This window comes from Erpetoichthys calabaricus, chromosome 9 (assembly GCF_900747795.2).
Source record: "Erpetoichthys calabaricus chromosome 9, fErpCal1.3, whole genome shotgun sequence".
Taxonomy (NCBI): domain Eukaryota; kingdom Metazoa; phylum Chordata; class Cladistia; order Polypteriformes; family Polypteridae; genus Erpetoichthys; species Erpetoichthys calabaricus.
Window position 1 is genome coordinate 165994275 of NC_041402.2, and position 17414 is coordinate 166011688.

The 17414-nt window shown below is 38.6% G+C and overlaps 1 protein-coding gene across 1 annotated transcript in view; it reads right to left on the minus strand.

Moving 5' to 3' along the window:
- Nucleotides 1–885: 885 nt before the first annotated feature.
- The window catches only part of si:dkeyp-118h9.7 (sacsin), a 40398-nt gene continuing 23869 nt past the window's right edge, over nucleotides 886–17414 (minus strand). Inside the window, exon 8 of the mRNA XM_028810371.2 lies at nucleotides 886–12016. Within this exon, the coding sequence (XP_028666204.2) occupies nucleotides 1224–12016 (10793 nt within the window). The 3' untranslated portion in view covers nucleotides 886–1223. The remainder of the gene's footprint in view (nucleotides 12017–17414) is intronic.

Consider the following 17414-nt stretch of genomic DNA (forward strand, 5'->3'; position numbering starts at 1 on the left):
ACCACTCCTGCTTTAAACTTGCAGAATCTTAACACATGTCCCAAAAGTAAAAAGCAAGGATGGAGGAATAAAGGGAATGCTGGAACCTGAATTGGAAAAGTATTTACACTACCGTCTACCACATCAGACTGATTCACGTCCATACTATCTTTCTAGATGGAAATACTGTATGTGACTTGATGTTGTCACATACGTGCGCATGGGAGGCAGCTAAAGGGCTTGAATGAGGGCAATTCTGAGTCAGATTGGGATGTGGCAGAGTGCACTGATTGTTTTTCTTGCTTCCCTGCAGACCACTCACGGGAAATTCCACCTGGCCCTGGTGACGTCACATCTGGGTGCAAACCTATAGATGAAGACCTTTCCGGTTCCGGCCCCCTTGGTGTCATGTCTGGGGCCGAGCCTATGGTTGAAGACCTTTCCGATCCTGGCCCCTTTGACGTCACTTTCTATCCTGACCTTTAAAAGCCTCCACCTTTCCCCTACTCCCTCAGTTCTGTTTTGGACTCTGATTTGTGCACACCAGTGCTATCTTTTTGTTTGCAATTTTGCAGCCAGGAAATAATATACGGGTGGCTGCCCCAAACCTTGCTATGACTTGTGATCAAGTTTGTGACAATGCATACATTTCTCTGTAGTATTAAACATGCCTACTGTGGCTATTTTGAAAGCACGCCAAATTCTACGTAAAATTAAGTGACACAGTTCAATGAGGAGAAGGTTATTCCAAATGGTTGTGCTCACAATACAGTCATAAAAATGATGCTGGATAATTAAATTGTTTACTGAATAACAAAGGCACAAATTGTTGATAAATCAGACATACTATAGAGGTTACAGTCAAAATTCTCTGCCTGTGTTTCACAATGCATTGCAAACACTGAATTTATTTTATATTTTATTTATTTAAATACCAACAAATAAAATTGCTGCATCATTTTATTGTACTAGACATGTGACTTGTTGGATATTTTTTAAAGTCATTAGTTCAAAACAATATGGCTAAGCTAAAATATTCAAGTACACCTATTGCAGGTGATTGAAATGGTTCCCCTCTGTCTATGCACTTTGAGTAGCTAGGAAAGCACTATATAAATATAATTAATTATTATTAGAATTAAGTAATGCTTTAGAACAGCACAACTCACATTTTGCAATGTAGGAACATGTAAGAAAATGTATTAACCATATTAGACATAATGCATCATTTTAACATTAAACAATTAGCCCAAAACATACTCCTTAATATGTCTTAGCACTGAGTTTCCCAGACTGAGTGCCCTGTCTTCCATTTCTGCAGGGAATTGCCCATGTGGAATATGAGGGGGTTGATGATAGTTAGGGTATTGTGTTGACATGTCATCTACTCCAAGTTTCTTCAGTTCAGTCACTAGATTCACCACTTGAGCCATGTCTCTGTTGAATTTGGACATGTTTTTTGCCAGCACAATAATAGAGTGATCTCTGGAGTACTTCCCCTGATATTTGTAATGTGCTGCAATGAGTGCTTTTTTCACAGCTTGGTGAAGTTTAAAGAAAAACCATTCAGTCATTGCCTGTCCCAGTATTAGCGAAGCAGCATCAAGATCATGTTCTGCTTGTTTAAACCATCTAATGGCTTCCTCTGGATCTGGCCTACCTCTTTGATGAAAACTGAAGAAGTCATAATCATGCGACTTATATTTATGATAAAAATTTGACTTCCATTTTCTATGACTCTTTGCTTGTTCATTCCACTTCCAAAAGTTGCTATTCTTGTCCCATGTACTTGGTTCAGAAGGTACCCTTCCTTCTTTAAGTTGTTGAATATATTTGCAAATGTCATTTGCTACCTCCTCATTGTTTATATTTTTATCAGGGTGCCATTTCAAATAAAGCCGTCTAATTGCTTTTTCACGCTCTTCTTTGGGAAGCTTGGATATCTCCTCAAAGTAGTGTCTGATTTCCTTTTTAATATCTTCTAAAGGCCTTGAAAAATGATCAGATGGTTCAGCACAATGCTCCTTTGTCTCAGGCAAGAGCACCAGCTCCATGGATTCATTTTTGTCAATCTTGTTTCTCTTAAACTGATAAATATCATTTTTGCTGACTTCAATGATCTCATCTTCACCAATTCTAATTCTATACATTTCTACTCTGCCATCTGATCTATTCTGAACTCCAAGGCATTCAACCACGATTGCATAAATGTATCGCTCTTCCTGAATGGGGGGAATCAGGTAGGCAACATATTCTTCCACATCTATATTAGTTAAAAAATCCATCTCCAGGAAGTCTATTAAGTCATCAGGTACAGTTTCACCAGGATCTGGTAACTTTAAAGACTTGTTTGCATCATTTTTATTATTATGTATATTATGTTCAGATAGTACACAATCAATATCATCAGGATCATTGCAGCTGAGCATTTCCAAGAGTATGAAAATTGAGTCTTCATTCAATACTTTTTTTATCAATCTATTGATCTCCTGAGCAAGTGATGTTATTTTCTTCACCATTTCTCTTCCAACAATCTTATCTTGGTGTTCAACAAAGAAATCACAAAACCCAGCACTGTTCTTCTGAATATAAACTTGCTTTCGAATGTTAGTATCTTTCAAGCATTCTGAGTTGTACAATAATACAATTTCCAGGGTTTCACAACACACAATGCGGATTTTGGAAAAAACTGACTTTAGCTCATTTGCACTTATGGTACTTGGCAGTTCTCCCCTGTTTTGGTTCTTTAACAGACAAATAATGCCTTCTCTAAAATTGGAGGACATTAAAATATCCTTCAGTTGTCGGAAAAAATCACATTTTTCGCCAAAGGTGCACAATTTCAGTGTGGACTGTTCAAGGCTCTCCTTGGTTGTCTTTGACAGCATCCTTGGACAGATATCCTCTGGCATGAGCTGCAGAAGTGTTTGGATCTTGTATATGTCATACTCCAAGTGGCAATCTCTCAGGTCAACCAAAAATTTAAAGTTGTCATTCAAAGACTGAATATCATGAACCGGAAAGACAGCAATATCGTTGTAGTACAAGGTGTTTGACTCATAGAGATTACCATCAGTAGCAGGCAAATAGAAAGGCTTCAGAGATTTAAAGTCTATGGCATTTGAATTCTTACACAAGAGCTGGAAAAAATGCTCCACGGCTCTTTTGACAGTTTTCATTTGGTTTGGCTGCAAAGTGCCTGTCTCTCTGCAATCCATATGAATTTCTCTTAACACCATGCTATAATGAATGGCTGTAGCTTCAATAGACACCCCAGTAGTCATGAACAGCTGCTTGAAGGTAGCAAGTACTGGAGGGAGCTCATATAGGTATGGCCGAAAGTCTTTATCATCCTTAAGTGAAATCACAACTTGATTTGATTTAACCAATCGTGTCCCTTCTTCTACCATAATGAAAGAAATTTCTGAAAGATGCTCACATGGACCATGCAAAGACTTCTGAAAAAAATCATAAGCTGCCTCCAATACCTGTGCTCTTACTTTTAATTGCATTTCACTTTTACAGCTGACCTCGGTAATAATTTTAAGATTTTCCAAAACTTTTTCCAAAGGAGGAAGAAACAGAATTCCTGATTTTTTTTTATTTTTACTATATATGCATTTTGGTAATATTGGAATGACAATCCAGATAAGCTGATGATCTTTTTCAGCTTCATATGCCATTGAGCCTTCCATTGCAATAAGTTGATCTTTTCCAATGAAGGGGGCATGGAGGTCCCTTAATTCTTTACATACTTCAAGTGGGTATATAAATTTAACTTTTGACAACTTTTCAATAAAATCTTCTCTTAGTTGCTCCTCATTAAAGTTACACACCGCCTGAAGTATTCCATTTATCTTAGGCTTTAGCTTTTCTACTTGAGTGCCATTTCTAGCCTCTTGTGCTACCAGATTTGCAAAGTTAAGGATATCATCTTGTGATGGACTAGAAATCATTCCAAGCTCTATTAGCAGATATCTCACCCCCAATCTCTGAAAGCGTTTCCAAAAACCCTGAGGAATAAACCTCTCCTTTAAGTCCATTACTTTGAACAGAGCATTGCTGTCATCATAGAAAAAGGATGCTTCACGGAGAGCACCATTCCTGTCTCTGATAAACTTAATAGTTTTCAATACTGAAATAATCTTGCCTTTACATTTGTCATATGCTACAGGGTAAACATTCTTTATTTCCAAAAGGAAACAGAGCGCATCATGGTTTTCTTCTTCTGAGAGGTGTGCCATTCGATCAAGGACTACAGTGGTGAAAAACTGCAAGTCGTCTAGAGTTTGGATGGTTGAATCATGCTGAGGCAACATCATATTTACATAAGAATTGGCCAGGAGCCCAGTTCTGGGGTCAATCTTAAACAGGGATGGCAATTTCTCCTGAAACTTAGAATTTAAAATGTAAACTCTTTGGAATTTGTTGATTTGCTCTCGAGATCCCACCACCATTTCAAATATAGGTAAAGACTTCAATTGTTGCTTGTATAACTGTTCATTGGAGTTATTTCTCATCCCATTAATGAAGAAATGTAAAAGTCTATTGTAATCTTCATGCGCTAACTTGTCACACTGTAAATGTTTTGCTTCTGTCAGCTGTTGGAGGACAGCAGAGTGATCACTGGTTTGGAGTAGATTTGGCCGAATGACATGATAAACCATTTCAAATGAGATCATTTCTGTAGTAAGTCTAGCAAAGCCAAGCTGTGTTAAAATCTTACAAATATCATCATTTAATGACTCATAAACAATACATTTCAAGCAGTTAAGTGGAGCCAGCTTTGGTTGTGCATCAGTCCTTGAATCACATATAGGTAAGATAGCATGATTTGAAAAATGCTGTTTGAGAATATCCAGTGTTTCTGCATTTTTTGTTTCTGGGAACAATTGAGATTCAAAATATTTCCAGAGTCTTTTGATCCAGTTAACTTTATCTTTTTGTAGAACTGGCCACAGGCTACTGTCTGAACAATTTACTGGCATAAGTTTTTTTTGTATAAACTGTGCAGATTCTTCTATAGTGAATTTTCTCATATATCCAGTGTCAGTCAGAACGTCATTAAACTTACGCAGATAAAAATTTCTAAATGCGAAAAGGTAGTTTAGTTCAGGGAACAAATCGTGAAATGTTGAACAAAATGTAGGATTCTGAACGTGCAGCTTTCGTAAGAAGCCATCCTCTGTAACTAACAGTGGCAAGCCTTCCAGGCAGATTCCATTTTCTTTTGTCACCCCTTGAAGGCAGTAGTTTAAAATAATGGTAAAACACTCTTTACTTTTCATTACAGATTCATTTAAAGGCATTGGAAGGCTTTCATTGCCCAGCAAAGGATGAGACATCACAAGTTCCCTTACTGACTGTGGAGACAAACAAACTACATTCACTCCTGCCTCTTGAAATCCCTCATAAATTTTATTCAGCTTCTCGTGTTGCAGGACCAACTTCATGTCCAGGCTTTGCAGGGTTTCTAGGAGATAGTCTCCCTGTTTCTCTATTAGGAAATGTGGCTCCTGTAAATTGTTTTCCATCCCAATACTTGACCACATAACATGGATATTCTTCTGAGCATTTTTTTCAATTTTTCCAACAGGTATAACTTTGAGCTTTTTAGCATGAATGTACTTGTAGACATGTAATGCTGTTTTCTTCCACTCTTGATGTATGGTAGAAAACTCACAAGGAAAGGTTTGCAATACCTGTTCAATCTGAGTGGCAGTTCTTGGAAGATTAACCATGTACAGAAGAAGATCACCAAACAATGAAGCAAGAATATGTTGCATGAGCAGTTCATTCCATTCTGTCTTAATGCTGTGTCCATCCTCCTTCCAAAGATCTCTTCTGGCAGAATCCAACATAAAATTGCCATTAACATGAACAGGGAGCCCAGTATCAACTGGCAAAGGAAGGGAACAGAATGCTTTACCAGGAACATATGAATTAACACAAGTTGCAATGCCCCCGTGAGGTATTAGGATTTGTTCCAGATTGTTGGAGATGTGTTGCATTGATGCACGGATTTCCTTTTCCTGGACACCTACTTGCTTTGCTACAATCCATTTTGTTTTTTTGTATGTGCAGTGAATTTCCTTCTCATAAACAGTAAGGTATGGTTGTATATCATCTATTTCTTTTTTAAGATCAGCAATGTGCTGGATTTTCTCTTGAAAGTCATCACTTTTTTTCTGGCTTTCTTCAGACATATTTACCTGCACTGTAAATTGCAACTGTGTTTTTTGATTGTGTCTCTGTGTAATTATTTGAAAGGTAATTTTCTGTACATTGTTTAAAAACAATATAAGGCCTTCTGAGTCATTTTTAAGAACCTGAAATAGCTCTTCAACATCTTCAGATGTCACAGCTTGTTTCTTAATTTCTGATTTCTCTGCCATTGCCAATGTTCGCAAAGGAATTCGAAATAATGTTCCTTCCTCAAGGTTACAAAGAGAAGGTAAGTAAGTCTTATAAACATCAGGAAATGTTCTTAGGAACTCATTGTTAATAGCAATCTCTCCACCAGGTTCTGTGTGAGTAGCTGTCTGCAGGTACTGAACATTGGGGTCAAAGACACACAAGCGGCTGTTTCCAGAGATGAAGGAGGGACAGTCTGTGAGATGGTAGATGGAATTGAAGCCGAGTCCATATTTACCTGTTTTTTCTGGGCAGCCACCTTTTCCACCTTTTCCCAAGTTCTGAATTCCTACAATGTCCTCCTCTGTAAACTTTTTATTGTTGAAGACACAAATTGCTGGTCCTTGCAGCGGGGCCCATTGATCACCAAATATTCTCTCAGTTGGGTGCTGCCTTTGATCCCAAAAGAAATGAACCTCAGTGGCCTTTGCATCATCTGCATTTTGTAGTATCTCCTTTAGAATATCTTTCTTTGATGGGTATGCTTCCACAATATTTTTCAGCCTCAAGGTAAGCTTTTCACGGCTTCCAAATCCCTTTACCCAGCGGGACAGTGGATCTACCATCATGTGTTCCAATGCCCTATGCTTTGTGGTCTGTACTTTCAAACTAATAGCAAGATCACGAGGTATTAAATGATGACACAACATTTTGTCATGGTCTTTAGCCAACCAAGGGGTATCATTGTAATGGAGTTTACTAACAGGGAGAAGAATACCATTCTGATCTGGTAGCACAATGTTCTGGGAAGTGTAGCTGTCCACATCTTCTTTTTGCAAAAGTATTGCATAGCCAGTATTGATGATTCTCAAACACAGGTCAAGATCATCTTTCTTTAAGCTCTGTCCATTATAGCGTTGAGCCAGTTTCTGAAGCACAGAGGAGTAAGCTGCAAATGAGAAATTCTTTTCAACTCTGACAAATTTCCAAAGTTCAGGAAACTCTCTGTACTCCTCGGGAAGTTTGTAAAGGTAAGGAGCACCATTTAATAACATCTGATGTGCCACTTCATCTGCGGACACAAATTTCCCTTCCACCAAGATAAATGGAAATTTCAAGCCATTTGCCAGAGTAACTGATGGTGGGTTATGCTGAAGATACTGGTTTAAGTAAGAATAGCAACTTTTAACAATACTTTTAACTGTGGCAGATTTCATTCTGTGATTAAAACTAGAAACCTTTTGTAGCTGCAATAGCACCGTCTCTAATGGTGGGTTTTTGTTTAGCCCTAAAATACTTTTCACTTCTGGAGAGATCTTAAAGTCTGAGCTGAACACGTCTTTATAAATTACTGGCTCGCTCATATTGACACACCATCTGAATTTATAGCCGTACATATCCTTCGGTTTTCTCAGGCAATCTCTTTCAGGAACAATGTTTTCCACAGAGATGGGTCGCTCAGCTGGCAAAAATGGTATATCCTGAATCAGCTCTTGTTCAGAATTACTTATTTTTAAACTGGCGAGCAACATCATAATGTTTTGGATTCTCAGACATGCCTGTTTCTTGTCTTTCAACCACACACTTTCTATGGTTTTCAGTCGCTCAATAAGGTCAGGAACAGAGATGTTGTCTTTAGCCATACCGAGAATTTCAAGCCTTGTTAGCCTCTCAGGGTGAAGGAAATCTTTTGTAGTACCAGTGGGAAATCGTCCTTCTTCTTTATTAAAAACAGTTGCAACTTTACCATATGGATGTATGAGTTTTTTTATAAATGCTAAGTCTCCAGCTTTACCTGCTGGTATGCATGGCTTGTTCATTAATAAATTATCAATGTCCTCATTTCTCATGTCAATTGCATGCAGAATGAATATGTTTCGGGTCGGCACATCCATGGACTCCAGGTTCTCAAAGACTATTTCCCGGTAAAATGTACTCCAGTTATAAGTGTGCGTCTCAATGATGTGGCGACAGCCATTACGCAAGAATCCAGCTTTCACCCATTCTGGCAAATTAATCCCTTGGTGTGGTGGCTTAAGTTTCTCACAAAACAATTTAAATGCAGCTTTTCCTAAATTCTTATTGGCAACAATTTCAAAGTCCAGGAATCGTGCATTGTCCATAGAACACCAGGCAGTTCCATTACTCAGTAAATCTAGTGGGATTCTTTGTAATCCTTCTGCAACTATCTTATAAAAAGCTTGGGCCACAACCGTAAACTGGGTTGAAACATTTTCCATGTTAGGCCAGAAGGAGAAATAGTCATAATCTTCAAGACTGCCATCCTGACTCATTTTTGCCAGAAGGAGTAGGGCAGTCACATATGCAACTACCACTGCATCTTCAAGGAGAGCTTTATTCCACTCTCCCTTCAGGCCAGTGTTCCACAGATTTTTCCGATTGGCAGTTACTGAGAATGTGCCATTTATATGAACTGGAAGTCCAGAATGAATTGCAAAGGGCAAGAAGCAAAAGACCTGACCAGAGGGGACTTTAGGGTCTGCTTTCCATTTACTTGGGGACTGACTTCTTCTGAGAGGGATGCCAACACTTCCCAGTGGCAGTGCCACTAAACATTGATCATTTGAGTTGATGGACATCGTTAAAGATCTTTCTATGCCGAAGCAAGAACATACCAAGCAATATTTAGAACTCTCAGGAATATTTTGGCCCCTCAGTACAATTTCAGAGAGAGATGATGTGCTGACATCAATAATGTTTTTGCATTTACTGCTTAACTCTTGAAGCTTAGCCGCTGACTTCTGTAAGTGCTGTAGGAATGGGATACAGCTACCCAGATTAAATTTGCAAACCTCTGTTCTCTTTACTTCTACTATGGTGTCTTCCTTTAGCTGCTCTGTGGAAGCATGTTGGGGCAGAAATTTAACAATCACCTTATCAATATTCTTCAAGAATATTATCAAGTTTTCAGAGTTATCAATAAATGCGTTCAGAAATGACTTTACTCTAAATTCATCATAGCACTTATTGCTTAATTTCGAATTGGAGGCTTCTTCTGGAGTTCTAAATGGCAGCCTAATTAATGTTCCATCATATGTAAAAGGGCTTCTCTTTATATCGCAACCAAAGACATTTTGATATGGTTTAAACTGACCAGGAAATCTGCAAAGTGTCTGCTTATTGTTTAAAAGGTCAAGCATTATGCCTGGATTACTCTGCTGTGGAATGTGCTTTCTAAGATGCGTAACGTTGGGATCAAAGATTACTAGTTTTGTTTTACTCAAAATTGATGGAACATCAGTTATATGATAAACTGAATTAAAACCCAGGCCAAAAAGTCCAATCTTATCAATCTGTGACTCTTTTGAAGCTGATCCAACTTTGGTAATGTTTTTAAAGTCCTCTTCTAAAAAGGTCCTGTCATTGTGTGACCACAGAGCCGGCCCATGACACAGTGCCATGCCAGGATCAATTAGGCTTTCCCTACAGTCTTCATTTTGCCGCATATCAAATAAAAAGTTGCAAACTGTTGCACCAGCATCCTCTGCATTCTGAATGAGTTCTTTGAAAATATCACCGTCCTCATCATACTCTTTGAGAATATTTTTAATCCGCAAAGATATCGGTTCAGTTTGACCCCATGGTATGAATTCAGGATTTAATATTCTAGTGCTCAGAAAAGGAACCTGCAAAAACTCGGCTGTTGCCCGAGGTACCTCTTTATGGACAATGACAAAGTTTTCATCATCTTGACAAAGATCATCAAAAACATCTGCAGAAATGTCTGGAAATAAGACCTTGGACACGGTCTCCAAGCGAAAACCTCCAGGCTTTCCTACTTTGTGGACAGGAACCAAGAGTTTATCAATATCTTGCAAGATATTTATATGATGATTTGTCAGCTTGAGCCAGTCAAGAATTGCAATGGTAAATTTCATCTCCTTTGGTCCTGCATTGATCACACAAGCATCTATATTTTTCTTTAAATCCCATAAGAGGTTTACCACTTCTTTTGCGCTCAGCATAGGCTTCACACCACATTTTGTCAGTAATTTACTGTACCTTTGTGATAAATCATGTGGAACCATCTTCACACAATAGCTTAAATCTAATTCAGATGGGTAATTCAGAATAATGTCTCTTGGATGTGAAAATCCATCTCCATTCCAGATTGGCGCATCTTTTAAAAAATACTCATATTTTTCAAGGTTTTCCTGCATATGGTTGTAGATTGCAACTGCTTGATTTTTGATGAAAAATGAATTTTGACTTGCATAGGAAGCAGAAAGTTGTTTGAGGTTTTCAACAACCTTTTCTGGAGGCGGGGGACTGGTCATACCCAAAACCTCACAAGCCTGGCTGTTTAATTCACTTGTCAGTGGCATGACCAAGCCAACTAAATTATTTAAACTTATATGCTTCACTTCATGAGGTTTATACCTACTACTCATGCTGGCTGCATGTAACTTGGCTGGTACCCACTTCAAGGCACAAAGGTCACAAATTTGATTTTTCGTTAATCTATTGAGAATATTTGTTTCATTACATACTTTTATCAATGCATCTGATTTTTTTTTATCATCAAAAATATGTAATTTTTGCACTTCTTCTGCCACCTTTAGGAACTCATTTGCATTTATATCTCCTGCAGATGTTCTCAATCCCAGGAGGCGCAAGGCTTGCAGCACTTCATTTTCCTGAAAAACCTGAGGTGGGAAGTAATCTTCACCAAACAGATCCTTAAATATGGCCACTTCTGGATCAAAGATGTCAGATGGCTCAACTAGCATGTCTCTTGATTTTAGAAACTGAAGTTTTTTACACTTTTCACGAACCTCTTTGTTCTGCTTGTAAAGCAAGGGGTCATTTCTTAGAATCCACAGCATAACAGTGTCTGCCTGGTCAGAGGTTCTGTAGAGGCCTTTCTTCATCCCTTCTATAATTCTAACAGCAATGTCTGCTGCACTGAGTAACCTGCCCTTCAAAAGCAAAAGAAGTTTTCTGTCTTGTTCATTGTTGCATCTCAGAACCAATTCTGGCAAAGTAAGATCATGTGGTACACAAGGCACTGTGTCAAAGTTCAGTGCGTCGTAATTCTTAGGAGCTACAAACTCTTCACTTGTTCCAGTTAGTGAAAGCATATGACGAAAGACAGGTAACTGTGAAATAACAATTTCCTGTACTTGTGTGAAAACCTTTGCTTCAGAGAGGAAGTACCTCAGATGATCTTTTTCATTTGCAGACATAGTCTTTACCTTCTTTATAACTGTTTCAGTGCCAATGTTGGAAATCAAGGTTAAGACATTGCTTACAGAAGGAGGGAGGACATATTGGCTCAGCTGCTTATGAGCAAGAAAAGCGTTGTCCCCTTTAATTATAGTACCCCCAAGCTTCTCTATAATGGCTACCATCTCTTCATCCAAACTGTACTCATTATAAGTTTGGAAAATCAAAGTTGTGTTTTTCAGAAGACGTGCCAGGTAAACACAGTCCTTTGATGCTCGCGAGAGTGGAATAATAGGTAATCCTTCAAAGGCAGATAGATTGCAACAGTATTTACCCAGGAATGACCACACCTGCTCAAGCCAGCCGGAGGGTGGATGACTTGGATTGTTCAGTTCCCACGTGACGTGTTCAGAGCCACAGGCCCAGTCGCCGGGTACAGCTTGCTTGATGTATTCTGTGACCAGCCTCTCATTTAGGTTGTAAAGATTAAAAATCTCTAATGAGTAAAAAAGAATAAAATACAGATTAAAAGCTATTAGAATACTTTCATGGTCAATCACATTATTAAGCCTTTGAGACTGGAAAGACATGGCAAGACTTCTGTTGTGCCAAAGTAACATACAACCATGATAATAAACCAACTAATAACTTGGGCTTGGAATTCTATTGTAATTACACTTGAATTAGATTTGAGGTGATGTATAATGATCCTGCTTTACAGCGTTTATCTCAAGTAATTCTCAAGACAGTATTCTGTTGTCATCTAGTGGATGAACACAGAAAGTAACACAGTCAATGCAGCAATGACACAACAAAAACAATAAATGTAAAAAGGAATAATAACTATTTACAAGTATTTAACAGCTGCACCTTCTGGAACACTGCAGTGAAAAGCAAATCAAAAGAAAAGATCTTTCTTCCTAACAATATTTAAAGGTCCATAAAGGAAATTGAACGAAAAGAATAAAAAAATAATCACATAAGCAAACAGCTTAGAAGGTTTACCACCTTCACCTCCCCAGTGATTGCCTCCACTCCACTAACTAATTTGAATGTCTACTCCAAAGCACTCCTCTCACTATCCGCTCTGCTACTCAAATGTTTACCAGTCATGATAGGCCAAAAGACAGCCCCTAGCGTCCATGCAGGAGTTTTATACCACCACTGAGTTTTCCTGCTCAATCCCATAGGACTCTATTGGGAGTCTGCCATCTTTGCACACGTTGCAATGCTAGCTACATGACAAGTCTTTGTTATAACAAGAACTTACTACATCTGTTCAAACTTCCTGGAATGGATGTGCATGCTGGCATACATGCAAGGTCTTTCTGTCCACTGCTTCTGTGGGTCTCCAAATCTAACCCAGGCTCTCCGCTTAATGTGCCAGCAGCTGTTCACAATGTACCCGGATATGGAAGTACATTAAAGTGGCTGCTTTGGAGCTGATTTCCTAACAACCACTGAGCAGCACCTGGGATGGACTCAGGAACCAGGAAGGTCAGCACAGTGGGTGACTGCCTACTATGGGCCGAGCATTCCTCTGTACACTCGGTGGCAGCATCCTGGCAAGTCTGGCAAGCCCCAGCAGGGATGCCTGGAGGACAGCCAGGGAATCTGTGATCCCATGGGCCTGTCCTGGATTATGTGGGGGCTGCCAAGGTTAGCTATCAGATAGTGACAATACAAGGACCATTGTGGTCCTGCCTGACCCGAAAGTGCTTCCCGGAGGCACAGATTACGCACTGGAAATACTCCCAGGTCGGGAGTTAAAGAGATCCCTCTACTTGACTCAAGAGAGCTCAAATCGGGTGTGGAAGAAGGATAAAGCTCACCTTGGAGGAGTGGTTGTGAAGAAAAAGAAAAGAGTTGTGTTGTGTGAAAGTACTGACTAAATTAAAAGCACTTCATCTGAACTGGAACTGTTGTGGTGCAGTTCTTTCTGGGGGTTTGGAGCTCAGTTGCACACCCTATAGGCCACAATATTTATACAAGTGTTTCTGGGCTATAAACAGTTAAATATCTGCATAAACTATATTGAAAATTGCCGTTCCAGTATTGCAGTCTGTCACAGTGTCAAACAGAGTCCCTCAGTGACAATTAGAGAGAACCTCTATATGCAAGTGAGAGAGGACAGATACAGCTAGCATTGACACAATAAACCACTGGAAATGGTTTTTCTCAACAACCTGAAAGACTTGTTGAAAATTTGTCTACCACAAAAAGTTCATCAAAGATACCCTAAAGGAGACAGCTTGCACTCTACTGCTCTAAACAGAAATAAGTGGCTTTGGTGTCATGAACTTTAAACACCTTTTCTTAGAAGGGGCAGAATATTTTTACAAAATACTAAAAATATATTGATTGTTTCAATTTAAATATATTTGTTTAATGTAATTAAATAATAGTCTGTTTAAAGTTTCGTTTAAAAAATGTTCTTAGGACGCTGTACATATGCAAAACATCCATACATTTATCTTATGTTTAATCTGATGTTAACAGTACAAGCTCATACAGAGCTATGGCCTATCCTTGACACAGCAGGCAAATGGCAGGTACCAGCATATTTGAGGACACACTTGTTCATACTGGGTGAACTGATGAGCACATGCATGCATAAGTTCACAAAGCAACAACACATTTAAAAGATTACTCCATCCAGAAATAAAATTTTGTTTTATGTGTTACTTATTGTATGTACTTTGTAGTGGTGGCTGAGAAAAAAGTTTAATCTCATGGTTTCATACAGAATGAACAGAAATAAGATTATGATGTAACAGAGGTCAATAGCGACCATCATTTGTTGGTTATCAGACCAACTGAAAAAGTTACTCCTGTGAGTTTTTGGGTTTCCTATTTCTGTATGCTCTAATAATTCCAGTAACTATTTAACAGTACTTAAGCAAAAAAAAAAGCATTCTTTTTGCATGTTTTGAGCAAGCGACTAGATAATAGACATAATGACAAGTAACATAAGATTTTTTTATTTTCTTTTTCCGTGGATGTTTACAATATTATTTCTACAGTAATTATACATATATATATATATATATATATATATATATATATATATATATATATATATATATATACTGTATATATATATATATATATATATATATATATATATACTGTATATATATATATATATATATATATATATATACTGTATATATATATATATATATATATATATATATATATATATATATATATATATATATATATATATATATATATATATATATATATGTGTGTGTGTGTGTTACATAGTTTACTGTCAAATAATGCAAAGAGTATGCGACACGTGTTCCGCCCTTATTTGGGCTCATCATGCGTACACACTTCACTGCATCCCCTTGCGGGGATCGAACCTTGGACTACAGAGGCGAAGCCCCTTTATGTTGCGCTACGGCGTGTGGTTCGTTTATTTGACAGCCTGGAGATTGGAGTAATTACATTCATAGCCTGAAACACAATCTGATTGTATGGGTGGTTACCTACCAGGTAACGCCTGTGGTTCGTCTGCAAGTCGGCAAACATCTGCCATGCCCTCTCAGTTGCGAGAAGCAGATCATAAAATGTTACATAGTTTACTGTCAAATAATGCAAAGAGTACGCAACACTTGTTTCGACCTTATTAGGGCTCATCAGGCGTACACACTCCACTGTATCCCCTTGCGGGGATCGAACCTTGGACTACAGAGGCGAAGCCCCTTTATGTTGCACTATGGCGTGTGGTTCGTTTATTTGACAGCCTGGAGATCGGAGTAATTACATTCATAGCATTCGTAGTCTGAAACACAACCTGATTGTATGGGTGGTTACCTACAAGGTAACACTTGTGGTATGCATTATTTGACAGTAAACTATGTAACATTCTATTATCTGCTTCTCACAATTGAGAGGGCGTGGCGGATGTTTGCCGACTTGCAGACCGACCACAAGTGTTACCTGGTAGGTAAACCAGGTAACCACAATACAGTCAGATTGTGTTTCAGACTAAGAATGCTATATATATATATATATATATATATATATATATATATATATATATATATATATATATATATATATATATTACACACCACTGGGGGCATTACAGAACCCCAAACATCAAACACAACTCTACAGACAAAATTTCTGGGTTAAAATAATGTTTATATATATAATAATAATATAAATAATGTTTAATAAAAAATACTTGCAACACATTTCTCACAATATACTTTTTTTCTCTATCTCTTTTCTTCCTTCACACCTCCCAGGCAAGCGTTATCTATCCTCTATTCCTGACTCCATCTTATCTGGATGCGGTCGAGCAGCTTCTTTTATCTTGGACCTAGGTGTAGGAGTACTTCTAGTGCTAGGGCATAGCTCATTGGAAACACATCCGGTCAAATGGATGCCCCACAAAGTAGGGATCACATCTGCAGCACCCTCTGGTGGCACTGTAAGAACCTGACAAGGGTGCCCTATGGGACTACAATTCCCAGCATGCCTTGTGGGTGTCCATAGTGGTAACATCACCCCAGAATGCTGTCACCTAGTACATCAGGGGAGCATGTAGCCCTGCCAAGTTGTACTTCCCTTGTGGTTATATATCTCACTTACCTCCCAGCCGGGTAAGGGATCAGAGCCCATCCTGACATGGATGCCAGCCCATGCACACTGTCCATCACAACATTTATATATACATACAGTATACATTGTACAGCACTAATCACTATTGCCATCTGTTATGTCATAAATATCTTTTTCTCCATTTTGCATTAAAACATTAGATTAAAAAAATCATCACTACAAAGTACAAAGTACACAGGGTAAGTAACTTATAAAAAAAAATCATTTTTGGATAGTTTTTCAAGGATAAAAACCTTTCTTCATAAAGAATAGCAACACTGCCCTCTAGTGTCACATATTAGTACACTGCAATTTAGTTTCCCCAGTCCTCGGCTTATCTATGAGCAATGGGGGGATAGATATTGTAATGTAAGAAGAACATACAAAACTCCATGGAGAATGAACTACAGTCAGGAACTAAAATGGGGTCCTAATAGTGACAATTAGCAACACTACCTCAATAGAGCTGTATCTCAAATGGGGTTCGCTTCCCGGGTCCTCCCTGCGTGGAGTTTGCATGTTCTCCCCGTGTCTGCGTGGGTTTCCTCCGGGCGCTCCGGTTTTCTCCCACAGTCCAAAGACATGCAGGTTAGGTGGATTGGCGATTCTAAATTGGCCCTAGTGTGTGCTTGGTGTGTGGGTGTGTTTGTGTGTGTCCTGCGGTGGGTTGGCACCCTGCCCGGGATTGGTTCCTGCCTTGTGCCCTTTGTTGGCTGGGATTGGCTCCAGCAGACCCCCGTGACCCTGTGTTCGGATTCAGAGGGTTGGAAAATGGATGGATGGATAATGCTTATTAGTAATATCCAGTTTTAATTGTGTTTACACAATAATTTATGCTGTTTTTTTATTGAAAAAAACTTTTGACGCAGTAGAGTTTATCTATATTGCTTTTATTAAATATGTGTCACAATGCTATACTATTAATAAATAACTACAGGGCTCTGCGCTGGGCACCCACTATCTCGCAGCTGAGCTGCTGCTCTTTTTTGTTCATTTTCTTTATTTTGACGTTTTTTATCAGCTCTTGCAGCTCTTTTTCTATTGCGATCTAAAATTCAATGTTCTTGAATAGATAATTTGTATTTCTGCCTAGCCATTATAAGCGACTGCGTTGAAGGGTGAGTTAGCATTGATAGTGTCATGGGGTGGTATGGAGAGAGGATGTGTGTAGTAGGAGTAATGATTGGGCGAGCGGTGTGGAGGGGAGTGGTCAAGGCTGAATATCATGGACACAACTGAAAACTTTTTTAATATAATAGCGAGATATCAAAACT